Raw genomic sequence first — 22,125 nt, 5'->3', positions numbered from 1 at the left:
AGCTTCTAGAAGAAAGCAAAAAGAGATTGCCATTGAGATCATAAAACAAAAGAAAGAAAAAGGGAAGGTTCGATTTGATGCTCAAAACATGATTGGATTCGTTTCCAATAAAACATTAAAACAAAAAAAAGAACAAAGCAAAGCAAGGATTCAACTTCTCTATAAACTTGAGCATTGGCATTCATTCAACTCACAAGTTGCTTCTCAAAAGTTGTAAGTTGGAGCTCAAGAAAGAATTTCTTTCAAGTTTCAAGGCGAATTTTGAAGAAAGTTGCAGGTTAAAGACAATCTTTAGAGGAATTCAAACTAATTCCTACATTTGAAGATGAAGTAGAAAGCAATTCCTCAAAGCAATTAAGGAATTTCATCAAAATTTTCAGGTTTAAGAGAGTTTTGAAGGCAGATTTTCAGAATTCAGTCTCTTTCACACTTCAAGATTTCCTTCTTTCAATGTGAATTTTAATTTTCCAGACTTGTGGAAGGATCTTCATTCCGGATTCCTTGAATTTTTCCTAGGATCAACGTTGCCTTTTTATGCTTTTTATAGTTTTGAAGGGCAGAGAGTTTCAGAATCAGACTTAATTTTAATTTTCAGAATTCACTAAGTTTGGTTTCTAGTTTCAATTTCATAATCAGACTTATCTAAGTTTGATTTTCAGTCTGATTTCAAGAATTTCATAAGTTAAATCGGAATTATTCTTTGAAATTCCTTTAATCGAGCATCAAACCCCTCTTTATCCTTTTCCTAAATTAAGGAATTTTTCATGTTTTTCAAGTGGTAGATGTCAGCTCAAGGAGGGATTTCCAAGAAAGCACAAACAAAGGAGCAAAGCAGGAATCCAAGATCGTGACAAAGTGGAAGAAGGTTGGAGATACTGACCTTGGCCATGTAGACCTCGAAGACATTCAAAAAGAGAATGTATGGGCTTGATGATTGCTTTCCTTCACCATTAGCACACAAGATGATGAGAAATGGAATTGTTCAAGCAGTTGGATTTCCCCCAACTATGCAGTGCTATGAGTTGATAATAGAATGCGCCAAACATTACAACACCCAGGAGAGACAAATTGAGGCACATGATGGCAGAGTGCTGGCCTACCTTGGAGAGATGGCCATCAAAGAAGCATTTGGCATTCTAGATTATCATTCTACCATATACAAGATCAAAGAGGAAACCTTAAAACTTTTTGAAGCAGAACTTATCTCTTGTACTGAAATAATTAGCAAGCAATGGTTGCTTAAGACAAAACCTCTTTATTCCAAAGTGCCTAAGAATCTTTTCCGGATAGATTTCATAGAAAAGTATGGAGACCTCATCCTATTGCTAAACAGAGTTGCAGGAGATCCTCAAGCCTCATCATTCGAGCCTTGGATGTATTACTTCATTGATGAAATCACTACCGGTGTCAAGATGATAAATTGGGCAAAAATAATAAGTAATAACATTGATGAGCAACTCAGAAACTTGGAACACACAGTCTTTTTACATGAGTTCCTATGTCATTTACATGCTGGCAAGATGTTACAGATATAAAGGGATTGATTTGCAAAGGTGTTGTGGGAAACAAGGACGGTCAAATTCAAAGCATATGATTGCTATCGGCAATTGTAAGAGAAATCCCATTTCAAAAGTCAATGATGCTTTCCTAATGTACATCACCAAGATATTTCAAGGAGGCACTCATCAATGATTGACACAAGAGGCCAAAGATTTGATAAACAAATTTGGATCTTGGTACATCCAATTCCCTAGTTTCACTTACCTAAGGGTCCAAGGATTTACAGGATGCCCATACAAACTTCCAAGATATCCTACAAATAAAATGGTACTACTAGAGGTCATTAGACAACTGGATGCATATGAGAAAATCCAAAGAGGCAAGAAGGTTGGAATTTCTTTTCCTCTTTTCATTGGAAAAATGTTAGAATCATGTCCATCAGCATAGGCAGCTGATAAAGCAGATGTGGAAACGCAATGGTATGCATTCTCCTTCTACCGTTCGAGGTCCAACTTTGATCCCCATCATCATATTGGGATGGTAAACAAAAGAAAATATAAACATAGGGTTGGTCTTGAGGATTTTTGGGCCAATGCAACTAATGGATATGAAATAAGGAGGAGAATGTGGTACAGGATATCAATAAGCATGATCAGAACAATTGAACTTTTTCCCATACCAGATCAGCTAAAGGATGATGGAAATTTCAACTAGCCATGCTATGAAAAAGAAATAGATAAACCTCTTCCCGCAACAAATTGGTCTGGACTTGAGCTTTTAGATTTGGATAAATTGATGAGGCCAGCCACGAAATTCACTAAGTGGTGGGTGGATCAGCAAACTCACAAACTGAAGGAAAATAATATTGCCTTCACCTATGATTTTATGGGAAGCATGGATTCCTGTTCTTCCAATGATGATGAAGTGATTCACGATGCGGAGGAACTAGAAAGTGGAAATCCTAAGAAAAGGAAGGATATGGCAGAGAGTTCACTAAGGCCAAGAAGAAAGAAGACTTCAGATAAGGTAGTTATATGTAAGAAACAAAGAGCAAACAATGAATCTTCCTCTACCAACACTTCTTTGGTTGAAGGAGTTAGCTTATCCGCAAATAGGAACAAAGCTCCGGTTGCAGATGATTTACAAATTGAGATGGAAATTCTTCCTCCAATTTGTGAAAAACCAAATGAAGAACCAATTCAGCAGCAAATTGTTCCTAATGGCCTTGATAATCCAATAACAGTAATGGGGGAGGAATTGGAGAGTATTCAAATTGATATCTTGGAAGAGGGTTTTCAAGAGGGAATGATTTCCACACTTAGGGGAATTGAAGGAAGTGAAAGAAATCAGGTAAATGAAGAAGATGATTGCATTGAACAGCTAATAGTACCAGATTGGTTACTAGCAAGAATGAAAAAGAAAGCTATTGTAGAAGTCCAGCCAGTGGATGATTCAACAAAATTCTTAGCCAGACTGAATCAGCCTGTGGAAAAGAAGAAGGCAAAGAAATATTCCTTAGTCCATAAAGATGGCACAGGGTCTCGTTCAGTACAGGTGGCCGTTCCAAAGGTTGACAAAACAAAAGAGGACATCACTCCTAAAAAATATGAACTAATGGTTGTGAACATAGGTCTTGCTACAAAAGATCAAGAAGTCCAAGAGTTGGATGATTCAGTCAACACCATCAAGGAAAGGCTAAGAAGAGAGGAAGAAAAGAAAAACAAAATCAAAGAGGAGAATGAACAATTGAAGGGTTATATCTAGCATTTGGTAAATCCTATTGGGAGAGAAGAGGCAGTAGTTGCTCCACCTTTGGTTCTTCCACAAGAATCAGTTGAAAATTTTGAAAGAATGAAGATGGCAGCCCAAGAGGCCAAGGAATGGATTGTAGAAGTTGTAGACAAGGCCATCAAATTTGTGGAATGATTGGCACAGGTGTATGGTTGGATCTCTTCATTCATGTATAGAATCCATAGCATAGATGAGTTTTGCGAAGATTTTCGAACTGTCCAAGAAAAGACAATTACATGTTTGAAGGTGTTGAAAGGAATCCCTAAGCATGACTTAGTCAATGGAAATGTAATTGATATCGGAACATCATATGACTTCAGCACATGGTATCATGCCGTGGTGGCTAGAGGAGAAGTCTTGGAGAAGATGAAGGTTGATGGTGCCAGAATAGAGGAAACAATCAAAGCTATCCAAGACAAGGTCTTCATCTTAGTTTCTGATGTGCTTGAACAGGAAATAGTCTGAGACAAGGACTTGGACGGTGAGAACCTGAAGGCCAAAGTTCAGAGCAACTTCTTCACTTCCACAAATCCAATCTAGAAGTAACATTTCAGCAAGGCATCCTCATTTCTGTCCATTGAGGATGGTTTTCGAAAAATGTAAATGGATTGGATAGCTACTTTTGTCACATGTGAAGATGAGATGGACCTAATGGAATACAAGATTGACATTCTACCAAGTGTCCCAATAGAAGAGCTAGGCCCCATAGTGACCAGGTTCATTGAATTTGCTGCCAAAGAAAAGGTTAAGGGATGCCCGCTTCTAGAAGAAAGCTGGATTTATTAGTTGTTTATTTCTCATTGGTCCATTTTGGATAACTATGTTAGCTTGCCCTAATTAGAGTTCGTTGTTTAATCTTGACCATTGATCTTAAATCAATCTAGGTTGTTGCTTTGTAATAAGGGTGCCTATATAAACCCTCCTCATTTCATTTGTTACTCACGGGAGATTTCAGAGAAATTGCTATAGTGATACTTCTTAAGTACCAGACATTATTCATTGTTCAATTTTTGGTGAATCTTTGTCCACTTTTGCTAGTTAGCATGGTTTCTCAGCTCTCATTAAAGTAGATTTAATTTCCAAGTTGATAGATTGAATGAAGGATTTGATAAAATCGCTTAATGTGGAGTTGATGTGTTCATACTTTTTATAATTGGATGATTTTCAATTATTTTGCAAAGTTAGCTTGAACCAGTAAATGAAAACTTAACTTCTATTGCTGTATTTATTGTTCAATATGTTGGTGAATATGAGTGATATGAAAATCTTTTGAATTCCTTAGAAGATAGAACCGTTCTTGTGTAGTTGTTGAATTTGGCAAAATAAGAATTGGTTTTAATTCCACTTTTGCAATTTCTGTCTCCCGAGTTCATAGGATTAGCTTAGGGTTAGAATTATCTTCCTAAACCCTCATCCTCTTGCCTTTTTTTCCCAAGTCTTAGTAGAAGTAGGATCGAAAAGAACTTATTGAAAAATCATTCCAAAAAAAGAAAGTCAGGAATCAGCAGAATCTTTAGATTGGTTAGCTCCTCAAACAATTATGTAAGTTACCCTTGAAATTACCATTAAATCACAATGAACCAACTGAGACTATCCGCACAAATTTGGGAACCTTCATGTCGTCTTTGTGATCACACAATTTAGCTGTTTAGCACATAGAAGATTTTGATCAAGAGAGAATAGGATATCTCTGGGTATTTTATTCCGAGTTGAGCGTGCATAAAAACCACACCAACACGGCGACAAGATCATTGAGGCGCTGCTGGGCCAACCTATTTCTCTTCTTTGTGTAAATGTTCTCAAATTAGCTCCAATTTCATTCACATTGAGAAGCACTACATGGCAGGGATATATTAGGGCACATTTTGGATGTGGTTGAGGACAGTTTTGGGCGCAAAATTCATGTGCCAAGGACAAACATAAGTCAGCCCTAATCTGACTTTTGTTTTTTGCTTATGTCAAGTCAGCTGGAGTTTGATTCACCCTTGAAAGGGTACAAATAAGGGTTCCAGCGCTGAAGAACTACCACAATTCATCATTTCTCCTCAAACCTTAACTAGGTCTGCTCCGAGTTTTAGGAGTGTGCCTGATTAGGTCTGATTTTGCTAGGTTTGCAGGTCTGATTTTGGTATTTGCAGGGCTGAGCGAATTTTGTTATGCTTTCAAGGATTAATTTTTTGTGTCTCAAGTCTGATCTTTCATCTTTTGCAGTTCTGACCTCATGTTCTTTGATTGATTTTGATGTTCCTAGGTCTGAGTTTCAATATCTTCAGTCCGAGTTAGGTGTTGCTTAGGGTCTGATATCCATCTTTCCAAGATCTGATTTAAGTCTCAAGTCTGACTTACAATTCCTAAGGGCTGAGCACATTTTAAGGTCTCCATGACAGAGCGGGTTTAGAGGCTACCTCTGCACAAACAAACTAAGACATGATTTCAGGTCTGAATCTCAGGTTTCTAAGTCTAATTTTTTTGGTTTGCAGGTGTGAGTTTCATGTGCCTTAAGATCTGATCTTCATTCCTCAAGTGGGTGCATTTGGACCCTGACCCTACACAGTGGGTTCAAGAGGGAGCTTTGCACAAATACGAGTGCATTTTACATAGATCTCTGCACAAGCCATAATACATGGGCAGATTTTAGGTGTTGACATGCACAATTTTGTGCTGAGCACAATTCAGGGATTTCATTGCACAAGTCGAGGTGGGTTTAGAGGGGTCATCTGCACTAACAGCAAAGCACATTTGAGATGCCTTAATGCATAAACCTGGGGGGAGTTCAAGGGTAAATCAGTACAAAGTAGGGCAGACTTTAGGTCTTCTCATGCACAAATGGTGAAGGAGTGAATTCTAAAGGTGGCCTTACATAGATTTATACGCACCAAGATGAGGTGAACCCTTGCCTTCAACAAATTTTGCCTCCCCTTTAGCGCATTTGAGATGTGGATCTGCACAATTCAAGTCCTAAGTGGGTTTAAGGGGTTTGCATGCACAAATTGCCAAGCAGATGTTGATATTAGGTTTGCACAAATCAAAAGGGATTAGCGGATTTCATGGGTTTACTTGCATAAATGAATGCCTCGAGTGCAATTGAAGTGCTTGTATGCATAAAATGTGAAGGTTAAAGCACCCTCCCTTGGACCCATACTTATATAATTTTATGAGGTGAGCGCATACTGAGATGGTGTTTGTATAAAAGTTGGGTATTCTATCCTCTCTTGAACAAAGAAACCTCATATGCTATACAATGTGATCAAATGAGATGACTCCAATGAGATGCTATACAATGTGATAAATAAAGTTCGATGAATCTGGATGTGTTGACTTGGAAGAACTTGATTGGGTTGATGATGTCTAGGATACCACCTCAGCTTGCTTGTCTTGTAGATGATCACAAAGTTTTTGTGGTTGAGCTATATCTCTTGATACTCAACATTATCCGATTGCTCAATGTGATGGAGATGGAGTATATTCCCAAATTGTATCATCTTTGGGTGATCAAGTTAACCTTCTAACTTTGCTTAACTCTTCTGAAACTATCACTTTCCCTAATCATGATTGCACAATTTCATCCTCTAACTTGAGAATCCTCCTTATGAAGAATTTCACCTTGAGCATCCTACCTCATGGTAGTCCTTGGTCTTGATATGTGTACACATACTTGATGCTTGATCCTGACCTTCCTTGTCTTTGACCTGAATGCCTTCACTTGTTGTAGAGGTATCTCCAAGGTGTATTATTCTTGAATACCTTGAGGTCGCCTAATCCACCTCCTCATTGCATCTCCATCTTGATGATTATTTGATGTAGACTTTGTGATACCTATGCTGGATGTAGAGTCCTTCACTTTGATGCAATCCTTATTGATCTCTCCTTGTTATACTGATTGTAACCTTGGATTTTGCCTCCCCTTGAGCGCATTTGAGATGTGGATCTGCACAATTCAAGTCTTGAGCAGGTTTAAGGGGTTTGCATGCACAAATTGCCAAGTGAATGTTGAGAGTAGGTTTGCACAAATCAAAAGGGATGGGCGGATTTCATGGGTTGACTTGCATAAATGAATGCCTTGAGCACAAATGAAGTGCTTTTATGCACAAAATGTGAAGGTTAAAGCGCCCCCCCTTGGACCCATACTTAGATTTATGAGGTCAGCACATATTGAGATGGTGTTTGTATAAAAGTTGAGTGCATTTCTTAAATTGCCTTGCATCAAAGCAAGGGCGGGGTCGAGGGGTAGTGTTGCATAAATTGTCTTGGAGGGCCCCTAGTAGGTGAGCTTTCACAAGGTAAGATGGGGGCATATAGATCCCCCGAATGCACAAATCAGGGTGAAAAACTCCTTTTTAGGACCATACTTAGCCAAATTTGATTTACCACAAGAAGCACAAAGGAAATGGAGCACATTTGATGAGTGGGGTTGCACAAAAGGCCAAGCGCATATGTTAAGGTAGTATGTATAAAGACCACTGGGTGGATTTGAAGGTAATGCTTGCACAAGACATGTTTGAGGGAGCACATATAAGGTAGAGTTTTGCACAACCATACACGCCACAAGGGGGTTAACCTTCTACTTAATCAAATTTTCATCCTCCTTCATCCCCTTCATGGGCACAAATCTAGCCCTCAACTACACTAATTTATGCACGAAATTACCCCCTTGACTGAACACTTAATGACAACATGAGGTAGGGCTTGTCATCAATGCACAACTTACCCCCCTTGACCTTGCACAAATTTATACATGAAATGAGGGGGTTGATCCTTTGCTTAGTCAAATTTTCACACTTGTTTTCTCACCTAGGCCTTACACAAATTCATCCTTGTAATCCATGACTTTAAGGTGATGTGTTTGCAGTTCTTGACCGAACTACAAGTATCCTTACTTTTCTTCACTTGAAACCCACTCCTCACAACACCTGACATTCTGACAACCTTTGACAACTTAGCACCCTTGACATCCTTTGCAACATTGGCAACATCAACAACTCACTTCAATCCTGAAGTGGCAAAGCCTACCTCCTCTCAAGAGCAAAGGTTAATGATTAAGAAACTATTGCGAAGCTTAAGACGATCGACTAAAACACCTAAGTAAAAGCAAAAAAGTGGGGGTCCCCATTTGCAATGGGGTGTGTACGTTTGCAACATAACACAAACCCTCTATAAATTTATAAATGACAAACTCTCTGAATTTGTAGGAAAAATATGAAACATTTTCTCCTTTTATAGGTGGGTGAGTAATAATTTTTCTAGCTGGTGGCCAAGTTGGATGATAATTAGATAAATATATATTTCCCAAAAAGCATGCGACTTGCATATGTAGCAATTAGTATTGAAATCTTGGCAGCTTTTGAAGTTGGCGGCTAATATGGGAGAGTAAGAATCAAAATAATCTGATATAAATTAATCTCCAGAAGAAGACCGGCTATAGATGAATATTACTTATAAATTTATTGTTTGTCTGCAAAACCTCAATATATTTATAATCGACAAACTCTCTGATTTTGGAGGAAAAATGTGAAACATTTTGATTCTACCTGAAATCCTTCAGCCGTTAAGGACAAGGGCAATTCCTGCATATAATTCATCCAGCGGAATTTGAGGGTTTCCGTCCCCAAATTCCGAATCTTTGCCTCACCATCCATCCCTAGATAAAAGCACTTTGACGAAGGTAGAGGATTTCGTCCTCAGCTTCAGCCTTTCGAGTTTTCATCCGCTAGACAACCATTGGGTTATCATCCTGCAGGTAGAAATCTAGCCACATGCACAAACCTCATAAAGAGAAATTGTAAATCTTCTGAATGTTTTCCTTGCGGAACTTTTGAGAACTTTGAATTACAAAATCACCTTTTAAATATTATTCCTTTTTAATTTCTTATAAATGACTTTATAATATTTTACATTTTGGCCCCAAAGTGAAGTCACTTTATAAAAGTTGAAATATTCAGTTTAGTCATATTATTAATTAAATACAAGTTATCTGAAAATTATTAACTTAGACAACATATTTGATTAAATAGATTATTTGTTTGGACCATAAAAAGGGGACATTACACTATAGGGATGAGTTGAAAAGTTTTGAAGAAAACTGTGTCAAATTTTTGCATCACTACAGAGGTGCTGACACTTTGGCTCGAGGTTCCTTTGATGCTGCTGCAATTTATTATTTTGGATCTAGTTTACTCTGTTCAGTCTATTTTGCTTTATGCCAGGGATTTAATTAAGTTCTCTCAATTTAAGTGCAGAAGGTGTCTTGCCTAAGTAGTATTTATTTTTCTCTAGTAGGCTGCCTGCATTTTGTTATAGTAGGGTGGACTTTGCACTGGTGTTAATATAATGATGATGTATTGTTTTGAAGTAATCTGTGATGTCTCCATCTATGACCTAATAATGATAAGCAATTATGTGATCAAGGGTGGCAGCCTTTAAAGCATCCTCAATTAGCTAGTAAGTAGGAGATAACAATGTGTACATAGTTCTATTAGTTAGTTGTATATGCATAACAATTGTAGTATAGAGACATCATGGAAAAGCATCCTCAATTAGCTAGTAATATAAGGAGATAACAATGTGTACACAATTCTAGTAGTTAGTTGTATATTTATAACAATTGTAGTATAGAGACATTATGGAAAATCCGCAACTCTATTTCTGCCCTGAATTCTGAGTTTAGGTTTGAATGATGGTCTTTGTGTAAGATGCCAACTAGGAACCTTGCCGAATCTGATGGTTTTGGTTTGATTTTCAATCTTTGACCAGCGAAATATTTTTTTGGTTTTTGAGGTTTTTCAGTTTTTTTGAGGTTTTTGCTTTTTGGTTTGCCAATGAGGAATGAAAATAGAAAGGAATGCAATACATGAAAGAATAATTGACAAACTAAAGAGTGCATCCCATTGATCTAGCAAGCAATATAATAGGAATCAATCCCACTCTCCAAGGATCATTGATTTTGTCTTGTTTCTTAATTTGTATCCTAAGGATTCGCTCTATTGAGCATTCATTGCCTTTGGCAGTACGGTTGCATACTTCCAAGTGTATATTAGAAACAGCACCATTATTGCACGAGTTTCAAGTAACACTCAGAGACAGCAATCATATCTCATCACTGTTAGTTATTGAAGGTCATTATCAGTATAAGTTCCATTTGCTAGATCATACACAGCTCTTATAAGATTATTGCTTGTGATGTCCCCTTCTAGCTAGTGACATCATGCTAGCCAATGATTAGCCTATAATTGGACCCTTGTAGGCTAATGTGGATGGTTAGAGGGTCTTCTGAGGATTGATTCTTCTCCAACATTCAGGGAATTGGCCTTTGTTCGATATCATTTGGACTCCATTTGCCATACTTACTATGTATAGTAAGTCAGGGGTAATAGAGATGGACCCTTTCTATTTTTAGAAAGTGTGTTTGGTCACATGGGGAATTATGAGGAGAGATTCCTATTTCAGACAACATAGCAATCTGACAAGTATTTCAAGAGATATTAAAGTTTAAGTGACTTAAGTGATTTATTTAAATATTTTAATGTTATTATAAAGTTATAAAGTAACTTATAATAATAAAGTCACTTTAATATTATAAGGTGCAAATATAAGAAAATCTTTTATCCCACATTGGGAAGAAAAGTAAGTGAGCTCCTACAAGGAAAGAATAAATTAACATGAGAGGTTCTTTCTTATCATCGGATTATTGTCAATTGCATTTGATATGAAATTGGGAGAAGAAGCCAAGGGTTTCTGATTTCAGTTAGCCATTGGAGAACATCAATTCTTCAGTGTTGCAACCATTTGAGGTGGTGAAATATCCACTGAATTTGGCATTTCAGGAGAGCTTCACTCTGGAGTTCTATTTGTGCTTAAAGTAAAGGAATAACAGAAAGGGTTTGAAGAATATTGAGGACTATTGAGTGCAGACCTGAAGATTCATTGGCAGCCATTAGTAATCGTTCTTTTTAAAGTTTGTTCTTGCTGCTACAGTATGCATGAACAGTGCACATGAACAGTACCCGTGAACAGTGCGCATGAACAGTGCGTGTGAACAGTGCCGCGCTACAGTATTTGTGCTTGATTCAGATTGCAACTTTCATCTCCATCATTGAGCATCACTATTATCAGGTTCCTCTTGCAACTATTAGTAGTTAGTATTGAAATCTTAGGCATATAATTTTGCTGTTGTAAGTGATAACTTAGAATCAGATTTGGCATTGCTGTAGTCTTTTGTAAGCCAATTAGTCTTGGCAAATCCATAGCAGCATTGTACTTAGGAATGAATTCAATAAAGAAGATATATGTTGCATACCATTTGTTTGACGAAATGTCCTTTTAATAGCATATAAGATCAGAAGATATAGTTGCATGCCAGTTGTTTGTCGAAATGTCAGTTGGCTGTAGGTATGCATTCCATATCTAGTTTTCATGTATATGCATTGAAAATACCAAAAAGAACTGCACTCGCATACTAGTTCATTGTAAGAGGTATTGTCAACATCATTTGTGAACATCCTAAATTTTTGGCAACTTTCAAAGTATATCAAACAATTTGAAATACAAAAATCAGAATAGAGAAAGACAGCATACGAAGTGTTTGACAATATTCCTTGAGCCAAAATCAGTCAGTTTGGGCAAGGGATATTACATTGCTATAATCTAAGGAAGGAGATTCGAAGCATACATCACACAGTAACACATTAGAAAGAGCAACATTCTCTCTTCATTTGTGCTGATTGGATATTTCATTTGCATATTCCTTCAAGCTATATCAGGGACAGCAGAATCTAATCCGATCATAGTTGCAGATTATATATATATATATATATATATATATATATATAATTCAAGATCATTTTGTAGATATCCAAGTCCATATCCGAAATAGCAGTGACATTGTTTACATATAACATACAATATCTGAATATAAGTGGTATCAATTATATTTTATAAGGGCAATCATTCATTAAATGATATCATAAACTATTATTTTGCAATCAACTAACTTCTATTATTGTTACCTTAAGCATTATTTAAGATTTTCAAGGAAGGAAGTCTCTTGCAATTGATTGATAGAGTAAATTGTTCCCTATCTTGTAAAGAATAACATAAGTGGACATTACAAGTGGTATCAGAGCATTACGTTTTGTGGTTATATTTTATTGTTCCTAAAACGGGACTTTACATATGCATGATTTTGTTTTGATTTATTTTGTGTGGGCTGATGCCTTATTTTTAGGGGTGAGGAACCAGGGTAGTTCCTGTATTATCCTTAAAAAGATAATTAGATACATTGATCACGTAATTAATAGTGGGCAGTTGTAACAGGTAGAAATCTCTTTATATGTGTAAAATGCACTAATACTAATATAAAAATCACCATTGCTTCTAAAATAGATCAAATATTTATATGAATTAACAAATTGTGTGTTTTTCAACTTATAGAAATTTATAATGTATATCAAGTTTTATACAAATTTCTGTTATTTGTCTTAATGTTGTGTCACACTCCATAGAAACTCATGTTATAGTTTGTTTTTGTTTATCTTTTGCATGATAATATGCTTAATCCTTTATGGAAATTGTCTAGAGGAAGAGATGAACTAAATTCATTATCTTTTCAGTGGTTTCCAGTGGTGTAAAGATTCCAATGTCTTGCTAGAAAATTCAAAATCTTTTCCTTTTAATTCTAAAATGTGCCTATTTCCACAATTTCTTTTATGTTGTTGGAGTGCATTAGAGTTTGACTTTACTTTGTATCAAAGAATGCCATTGTTTGTCTGAATGATGATTGTGTTATTTAGGGTTGTAAATGTGTTCAGTATTATTTAGTTTCTGGGGATTTTATTTATATCTTAATTGAAATAAAGATTGAATAGAAAAGTTCATATTTTGAATGATAAAATATTTCATTATTAGACAAGCCTAAATATTGATAATTTACTCTCAAATTGGTTAGGGAATTGCTACTGCATGCAATGTCTCAATGGACCCACTTATGGAGTTGCAAGAGAATGAGATAATTAATGAGTTCAAACAGTCTTTTGATGAAGATCAAGAATTGGAGCAACTTATCTCTGGGCAAATATGCATGAAAGTTTACTCTTTTGATAAAGGTTGGTGGAAAACTTATTGCATAAATCTTGGGATAATTTTTAAAGTGAATTATGTTATAGACTGTTAATATAAATATAAACAATAACACCACAAGATGCCCTGATGTAGGACATGTTCTGGAGCGTGGCCGAAGAGTGATTTTGTCTGGTTCATTCAATCCTTTACATGATGGCCATGCCAGACTTTTGGAGATAGCTTCCAGGCAAATTTTTAATTTGGTTTGTTAGATCTTTATGAAAAGTAAATCTTAAGTAAGAAATGATGATTTTTTATTACTGGGATATTACAATAGTGGATTTGATCAATAACTTTAAGAAATTTGGAACAAGAAACCCATTTTAAACTAACTTTTGTAGGATTGTGCAATCCTTGGCACAAGATTGATCATCAAATAATTACCACAAGAATAATACAAAAAAGGAAATAAATAACGTATTATGAAATTCTGTAGAATGCCTTTATAGTGAATGAACTTAGTTCCCTACAAAAGGTTTTGTGGATTATATATATGTATATATTTATAGTCAACCTTAAGAAAGCCATGATTTGTTTGAATGTGCCTAAATAAATGTTGGTGACTGATTAACAACATGCAAGGGTAAAATCATGATTGTTGATTTTAAAGATAAGAATAATGAATACACTAAATAGATAACGTGTACGAGAGAATTAAATGACAGGCAATATTGTGTTAATGAACACAATCCACTTGCCAATCTTAACTCTTAACACACTCCCTTAAGATTGAGTTAGGGAGTTGGAGGTGTCATCAACAGGAAACCTCCCTTGGTGACAATATCTTGTATCCCAATCATCTCTTAATGACGAACAAATGGAACCTCTGCCGAAGGTTCGGTAAAGATGTCTGCTAGATGCATTTTAGTTGGAATATATTGTACATCAATCTCTCCATACCATACTTTCTCATGAATACAATGCATGTCTATCTCAATCTGTTTTGACTGTTGAAGGAAAACTAGATTTTTGATCATATGGATAGCACTTTGACTAACTACCCAAATGCTTAGGGTCCATACTATATGAAGCCAACCTCATCAAGTAGAGGACATGATCATAGCAATCATTTTTCTGTCTGTGCTAAACTCCAGTACTCTGCCTACACAGAGACTTGGAAACCAACATTTTGTTTCTTGCTCATCCATGAAACTGGGCTACCTTTGTAGTTGAAAGTATAACCAGAAGTAGATCTCCAATCATCTTCATCACCATCATAATCAGAATCTGAATATGCAATCCATTTGGGAAGATTATCCCTCCCATATAAAACTTCCAAAAACAGAGTACTATTGGGCTTAGAAACAAACTTCCAAGTGTTGTTTCTCATCAAGGCCTCATATTCAGCTCTTGTTGCTGATTCCCATTTGGGTTTCCCATGTGCTTGCTTGAAGGTAGGAACATCTTCTCCTCCCTTGGCTTTACCCATGAGTGCAAAGTTCATTTTGTTCTATTGTGCACAAGTCTTTCCTTCCACACCAACTCAATGATTCCTTAAGGACATCTTCAAATTTAGCTTACTTAGACCTAGTGTAAAAGTCAGAAGCAACTGTATCATCAATCTAAGTGTGATCATGTACATCCTTAATATGATTGCTTTGTCCATTATGGGGACTGCCATATTTTCTACATCAAACACATCATCTTGTCCAGCATGAGAAAAATATATATGACCATCAGTACAATGCATGTCATCAGCTGAATCAGATGGCCATTGAAAATTTAAAGGGAGAATAAAAGTAGATTGAGATTCCTCATGCAAACATGGAAGTGAAGAAGATCCATCAACAAAAGAAAGAAACCTCTCAACAAATCTTATGTCCTTAGTCTCGTCAATCTTCTTAATATTGGAAGATGCATAGTACCCAAGAAGAATGCACTTCTTGCTTTTTGCCTCAGGCTTGGCATTTGTCTTATTTGAGATATGAGCCCAAGCATCACATGCAAACATTCGTAAATGCTCAACACTAGACTTTACCCTGCTGTTCTCTTTTGGAATCATGCTCATCAAAGCTCTAGCAAGTGAATGGTTATTGATATCGCAAGCATAATTAACCATTTAGCTCAACAATCAGAAGTCAATCTTCATGTTGAGTAACATACACCTGGGCCTCTCAGCAAGCACCCTATTCTTTGTTTCTTCTAGCCATTTTTATTGAGTATAGGACACAATACTTGATAAATGACCCCATGCTTCTTGCATAATTCCCCACCATTATCACTACATATAACCTTGATGAATTTCTCACACTGATTCTCAACCATTGCTTTGAAGACATAAAATAACTCTAGAACATGACTTTTAAATTTCAAATATAGTCTCATTGTATGTTAATAATAACATGTCTCAAAACACATATTGAACATCTAGATGGTAATATAAACATCATTAGAATAATCAGTATAAATACTATATCACAATCAAATAGAAAAATAAGGCACATATGGCTATGGGCTTACGCATGATGTTGTCCAATCCAACACTTCATGGTTTTGCTTTTGCTCCACACTCCTTTGCTTCTTGTTCAAAATCAATAGTTTTGTCTTCCATAAAAATGGTGTTCTCATCCTAGATGGTCTACTTGCTATATGGATTGATGTAATTTGAAGTCATTTGAGTCATGAGTATTTGAGCCCTCATGTTTTTGAATGAGTATTGCATGAAGATGAGGTCATTGAGGTGCTTTTTTGTCTTCTTGTTGCATTTCTTTATGTGAATGATATAAAAAAAATTATAATTGTGATCTCATCTAGAAGAATTTCAAGGTTGGGTCAAAATTTGGAGGGCTAGGTTTTGTAGGTTTGAGGTTTTTTGTGCTCCCATTTTCCCACCAAATAGCTATAGAGAAAACATTTAGAAGTTTATAATTAAGCAATAATTACACACATTAAAGATTTGAAGTGAAGACAATACTAAGAGTTTTTGTTACCTCATGATTAGGCAGGTGGTTCTCTCTTGGATAGCTAGGTGGTGAAGAGAAGAGCCTCTTCTTTCATGCCTATATCTTTGCAACCATCCCTTGACCTATTCTATAGGCACCATCCTATTAGTGCATGTTGTGTAGAAAAAATTGTTGTTGAGGTAGTATGTCATCGTATGAATGGGTTGATGGAGTTTATTGTTACACCTTTTATCAATAAGTTTGAGATGGGTTTGAATTTCTTTTATCTCTCCTATAATGCTTTTGGATGGCTTGCTTGACCTTGTCCGTGACTCGTATGGGTATCCCATTGGGTTTGTTCCACATCCACTAAGTGCAAAACCTTGACGAAATTTTTAATTAAGTAGATAACTTAATTAATTGAATGATATCTAGTAATTATAATTTAAATAAAGTGACCTAAAAGGATACAATTCAGCATTTGAATAGAAGTTTGACGTTACTTTGATGATCTTATTAGTGTGCTTCATGAAGACATCATAGTTTTTTTCTTCATGACCCTCCCTACATCCCTCTGGTTTGAATCAGAATAATCTGTCCATTGTTGGCTCACGAATATCTTTTTCTAAGATTTAAACAAACTAAAAATGCTTTGCAAAGTGATTGAAGTTAGTAAAAAATTATCTGGTACTTTCTCTCACGAGCTCCTTACCCTTGGTGTGCTCTTTGATGAAGCTAAGCATCCATAGTGATTGTAGATGTACGTTGTGTCTTCCATCACAAATATCACCCAATCAAATTTTATTGCCCTCCAGCAAATTATAAAAGTGTTGGTGCCTCTCCTTAATTATTCTCCACGTTACCTTGCTGGATTATATGTCACAACTTGGACCACATTTTCTATACCAACCTCTAAGACAACCTCCTCAACCATTGGACTTAGATTCTTAACATTCTTTACGGTGTTAGAGGCATTGATGGACCTCAAAAACTCCATTTGACTATTTGAAGCCATTAGAAAGTTGTTAAGTTTGTGATTTCTTGCATTTGTCCATCCATCTAAGAAGACAGTGCATCCATTGTACACCAATATTTCATTTGCTCTCCCATAATTGTTTGTGTGTTTGTCACTACTTTTTTGAGCAATAAATGATGGAAGGAGACTCTCCCTCAACACACACATATAATATCACAATACAAAACATACTCTTATAAAGAGTTTACACAACATCAAACTTTTATTCTATATAAATTCAATTCCATGAAATAACGAACTACATAAATCTGCAACAACAATTACATAATTGGTCTTTCATGGCCTCTCTCTCACTATTCTTTCCTCCTCTCCATTTTCTTCCAAACTTCATGCAGCTTCCTCTTTCCCTTCAAATCTGCATCTTCTCCCCAACAAATATATATATATATATATATATCGTTGACGCCCCTACTATTTGCCAGAGCATGTTCGCATAATCTATAGCTGGGTGGGGGGGAATCTTAGTGTTCGCAGGGGGCTAAGGTTCTCCTGAGTTCCCAACCCGACTATGCCCCTATTTTTTTTTTCAGTTTATGAATAGTCAAAAGAATGGACTGTTGTCTTCTTTCCCAAGCCATCTTTTCACCTTCTTTCTTCCACATTATCTACTATTTCAAATTCTTTCCACACTGCCTTCTTACAATAAAACTTGCTTCTTGCAAGGCGTTTTTTGTCTCTTTTGCATATTTTTTTTCAGCTCCAAAAAGTTGTTTGATGCAATTTGTGATCTGTAACTTCTCCAGGGATAATACAGCACAGGAAGAGGTTGTTTCCATCAACAAACATCTAATTTTAAAATCTGCAAATTAATAACTTCCCTACTTGGGTTGAAAACATGACACACACTGTTTCCAGCTCTCAAATAATTTTTTTTGCCCATTTTCAAATTCAAACACCCCAAATTCTTTATACAATGGAAGGATGAAGCATAAAGGAATAAAAATCAATGATTTAAATGCCACAATCTCTATATTATCATGCCAAAATAATTTGATTAGATTAGTGCTTTGCAAGTGCATAGTCGAATGCTGAAAAGTGACTTTTGATGTAACTTTTGCCCGAAAGTTCTATTTTGCTTGAAAATTGGACAAGCTATGTGGATTAACATTATGATACTTCCTTCCAAAATCAATTTAATAATAAAATCAGCAATGTCTTATCTCAATGGACCACCAATCCTCATCAAGGATCCCTTGTTTGGTGGCTTTTCCTTCAATAGAGATTGAATTAAGCCATCTACTCCACTTTGAATTCACCATCATCAATTGTAGAGGCTCATGCACTTCAAGCATTTTCTCTAACAAAATGAAGTAACTGGCATATCTTATCTCAATTGGTTTGAAGAATTCCTTATTTGAAAATGCCTTGAAGAGAGCAAGTGAGGTGTGGTGGTTGCAAATGAACATTTGAATGTCTCTAGGTTTTGCTACCACTGGCTTCTCCCAATCTATTTTTGCTATGTCTTTCAATGCATGAACACAATATGGGGCCCAAAAGATGTGCTTGTAAGCACCCTCCACCATCAAACCAACCAATTTGCATACATGTGCTGAATTCATGATCACTTGCACAACATTGGAGGGCCCAACCTCCTCTATGACATCTCTCAAAAGGCTAAAGTGGAAGTCTGCATACTTACGCTTCACCGAACAATCCACAACTCTAAGAAAATAAGAGCCAATAGGGCATGTGACTATGATATTGATGAGTGGCGGATCTCTAATATCAGTCCACTCATCCATCACAATAGAACAACTTATGTCCTGATCCATGTTTCCCTCATATCCTCCATTAGAAAATTAACCTTTGAATACTCTTTGTTTAGGAGCGTAGGGCATAGCTTATGATCTATAGGGGGTACGAATGAGGGACCCATAGAGGCCACATCTCTGATCATTTGTTTGAAATAAGAGAAATGGACCACATGAAAAGGGATGGCATGAGCAAATAATTTTTGGCAAATACTCTTTGTCTAGGAGCGTAGTGCGTAGCTTATGATCTATAGGGGGTGTGAATGAGGGACCCATAGAGGCCACATCTCTGATCATTTGTTTGAAATAAGAGGAATGGACCACATGAAAAGGGATGGCATGAGCAAAAAAATTTTGGCAATGGAAGACTCTGTAGCATCTCATGCTTGCACATTAAACATAGCTTCAATTGTCCCTGGATTATCACCACCAGTCATCCTCTTTCCTCTTGTGGCAACTTCACTACTACCAACCTTGGATGGCATAGGCATAGATGATTGTGCACTTGCAAAAGAATGTGTTGGCATTGTCACACCTCGAGCCCTCTTTTCTGCCTCCACGTACAATCTATGGCACTCTATCTTGTCATTTTCTTTTAGTTCTAGACAAACTTTAACTCCACAGCCTGTAACACCCAAAAAATGAGACCGTACCCTTGTGTAGCTTCTTCTAAATTCTTTCCTGCTGATGTGACAATGCCCCACCTTATTCCCCCTTGAACTTTTTCTTTTTAATCCACAGGTGTAACAAGTTGGAGATGAGGTTTTGTCTGTTAAAACGGCCTTTTGCATATTTTTCCAAGGTTTTTGAAGGACACTTGAATGGATTTGATTGCTGTCCATTACCACCCTCAACACTTCTACTTCTATTTCCTCCAATATCTTCCACTTCATTGTCATTACTACTACTACCATTCTCACCGCTGCTCTTGTTTATCTAAAAATTGCAAAAAAAAAAAAAGGACATTTCATGCTTCAAGCTTTGAAAATAAATTGGAAAAAAAAATGAAAGGATAAAAGACAGCTCTTCGAAGAAATTGCAGCCCCACTGCCCTAGATTGAATCTCTTTTGCAGCTAGCTGCTTCTATTCCTCCTCAAAAGTTCTCCCTTCAAACCCTATTGCTCATCATGTTTTCACAAACAAATCTTAAATGAAACAAAATGGAGCTCTATTTCTCCTTTAGAGCGAGCTGGGATGTGGGGGCTTGTTTAGACTATGTAGCTTCGGTAAGATAAATGATTGAGTGAGAGACTTCATTCATCTCTCATTCAATCATCTATTCTATCGATAAGACTACAAGCTAATGGTAGACATCATGATTGATTGAACTTGTTATAATCAATCTTTATATGCATTTCATGTTTCAAGTATTTCTAATCTATTATTGATCGAGATATGATCGTATTTCTTATGCATAGATTTCAGTTATATTTCTTATGCTGTGAATGTGATCAGATTTGTATATCTATTATAGTTGTCATATGACAACACTAATTAGTGTTGTCATATGATAACTATAATAGTTATCTTATAAACTTGCTTTTGCTCTTATACTGATCCTCTATTTGATTTACATAATCGAATTACACTTACCATGTTTGGTATTGATTATCATTAATAGCATTAAGAATAAACCGATTGGTTATTGGTTAAAATGATAATTAAATTGCATTTGAAATAAACCGATTTGTTATCGGTTATGATTATGATTGAAACAGCATTAGACATAAACCGATTGGGATCGGTTATTATTCTTTATGTATCGGCATTTATATAAACCGATAGTTATCGGTTTTTCTTAATGAAAAAGGCACCTCTCTTGGATTGTTCAAGACATGTCTTGATCGGACATGTCAAGAGACATGTCCGGTCAAGGCATGCCTTGATCTTACAAGGTTATGCCTATATATTTGCCATGAAGGATGCTGTAGTAAACATCGAAATCAATAAATGTTATCTACAACAATCTGCAATATAAGAAGGAACAGTCAATACAAACAATAAAAGATTAAATATATTCCTTAAGCATTGAAGTAATTCAATAAGAAAGTAAAAGAATATCTAAATTCTTACAACTTCAGATTTTGAACATAAATTTGAATTACATTTACATGGTCTCAGAGACAAGTTGATTGAACCTAAGGCATTCAAATTTGAGAAGTTCAAATCAAGGATATAAACATCACATTTCCCATGGCTAATGCTACTAGATTTGAGGATAGACTTGAAGGAGGCGATAATTTGTCAGCATGGAAATTCAGAATTAAGATGATTTTAAAAGAGAATAAAGTTGAATCATTTGTAAGAGTTGAATCTAAAGAACCAGAGAATGAACCTGACAAATCGACATGGATTAAGAGAAATGAATAAGCCATGAAGATCATAGTCGATGGAGTGAGAAATCATATTATGCCAATAATAACAAAGCATGAGACTGCCTACCATATGTTCAAAGCACTCGAAAGTGCATTTGAGATAACCAATGCAAGTAGAACCTTGGCTCTGAAAAGGGAAATAAATCATGTAAGTATGAACAAAGGAGAGTCAATCAATGCATACTTTATGCGGATATCAGCCCTAAGGGATGAACTGACAACGCTTGGATATGAGATCCAAAGCAAAGAGCTAATGCTCATTGCTCTAGATGGGTTGCCTAGTACATGGGAAACATTTCGTCCAAGGCATTAGTGCAAGGGCTAAATATCCAAAATTTGAAAGCTAAGAGCAGATTGTCTTCAAGAGGAGTCAAGGCTAAATAAAAAGGGGATCAAGCAAAAGAACATAGATGAAGATCTCCATGTTCTAAATACAAACTCCAACAAGAAAAGCAAGAAGAAACATTTCAAGAAGAGAAAGAACCGACGTGAGAAAGGGTCATCTAAGAAAGACATCTCCCACATTCAGTGCTTTAGGTGTGATCAATATGGGCACTATGCAAAAAAATGTCCAGATAGAATCAAACAACAAGCTACATTTGCAAAAGTGAAAAGGGAAGAACATGACTCCGAGAAGCATGTATTTTACTCTGCCCTCTCTAGCCAAGTATCCAAT

At 36.2% G+C, this 22,125-nt stretch overlaps 1 protein-coding gene across 1 annotated transcript in view; it reads left to right on the top strand.

The window, feature by feature from the left end:
• The window catches only part of LOC131064785 (uncharacterized), a 160,949-nt gene that overhangs the window by 45,553 nt on the left and 93,271 nt on the right, over positions 1 to 22,125 (top strand). Inside the window, exons 7-8 of the mRNA XM_057999059.2 lie at positions 13,232 to 13,388; positions 13,498 to 13,591. Coding sequence (XP_057855042.2) covers positions 13,232 to 13,388; positions 13,498 to 13,591 — 251 coding nt within the window. The remainder of the gene's footprint in view (positions 1 to 13,231; positions 13,389 to 13,497; positions 13,592 to 22,125) is intronic.

This window comes from Cryptomeria japonica, chromosome 1 (assembly GCF_030272615.1).
Source record: "Cryptomeria japonica chromosome 1, Sugi_1.0, whole genome shotgun sequence".
Classification (NCBI taxonomy): Eukaryota; Viridiplantae; Streptophyta; class Pinopsida; order Cupressales; family Cupressaceae; genus Cryptomeria; species Cryptomeria japonica.
This window is presented reverse-complemented; position numbering and strand designations above follow the sequence as displayed.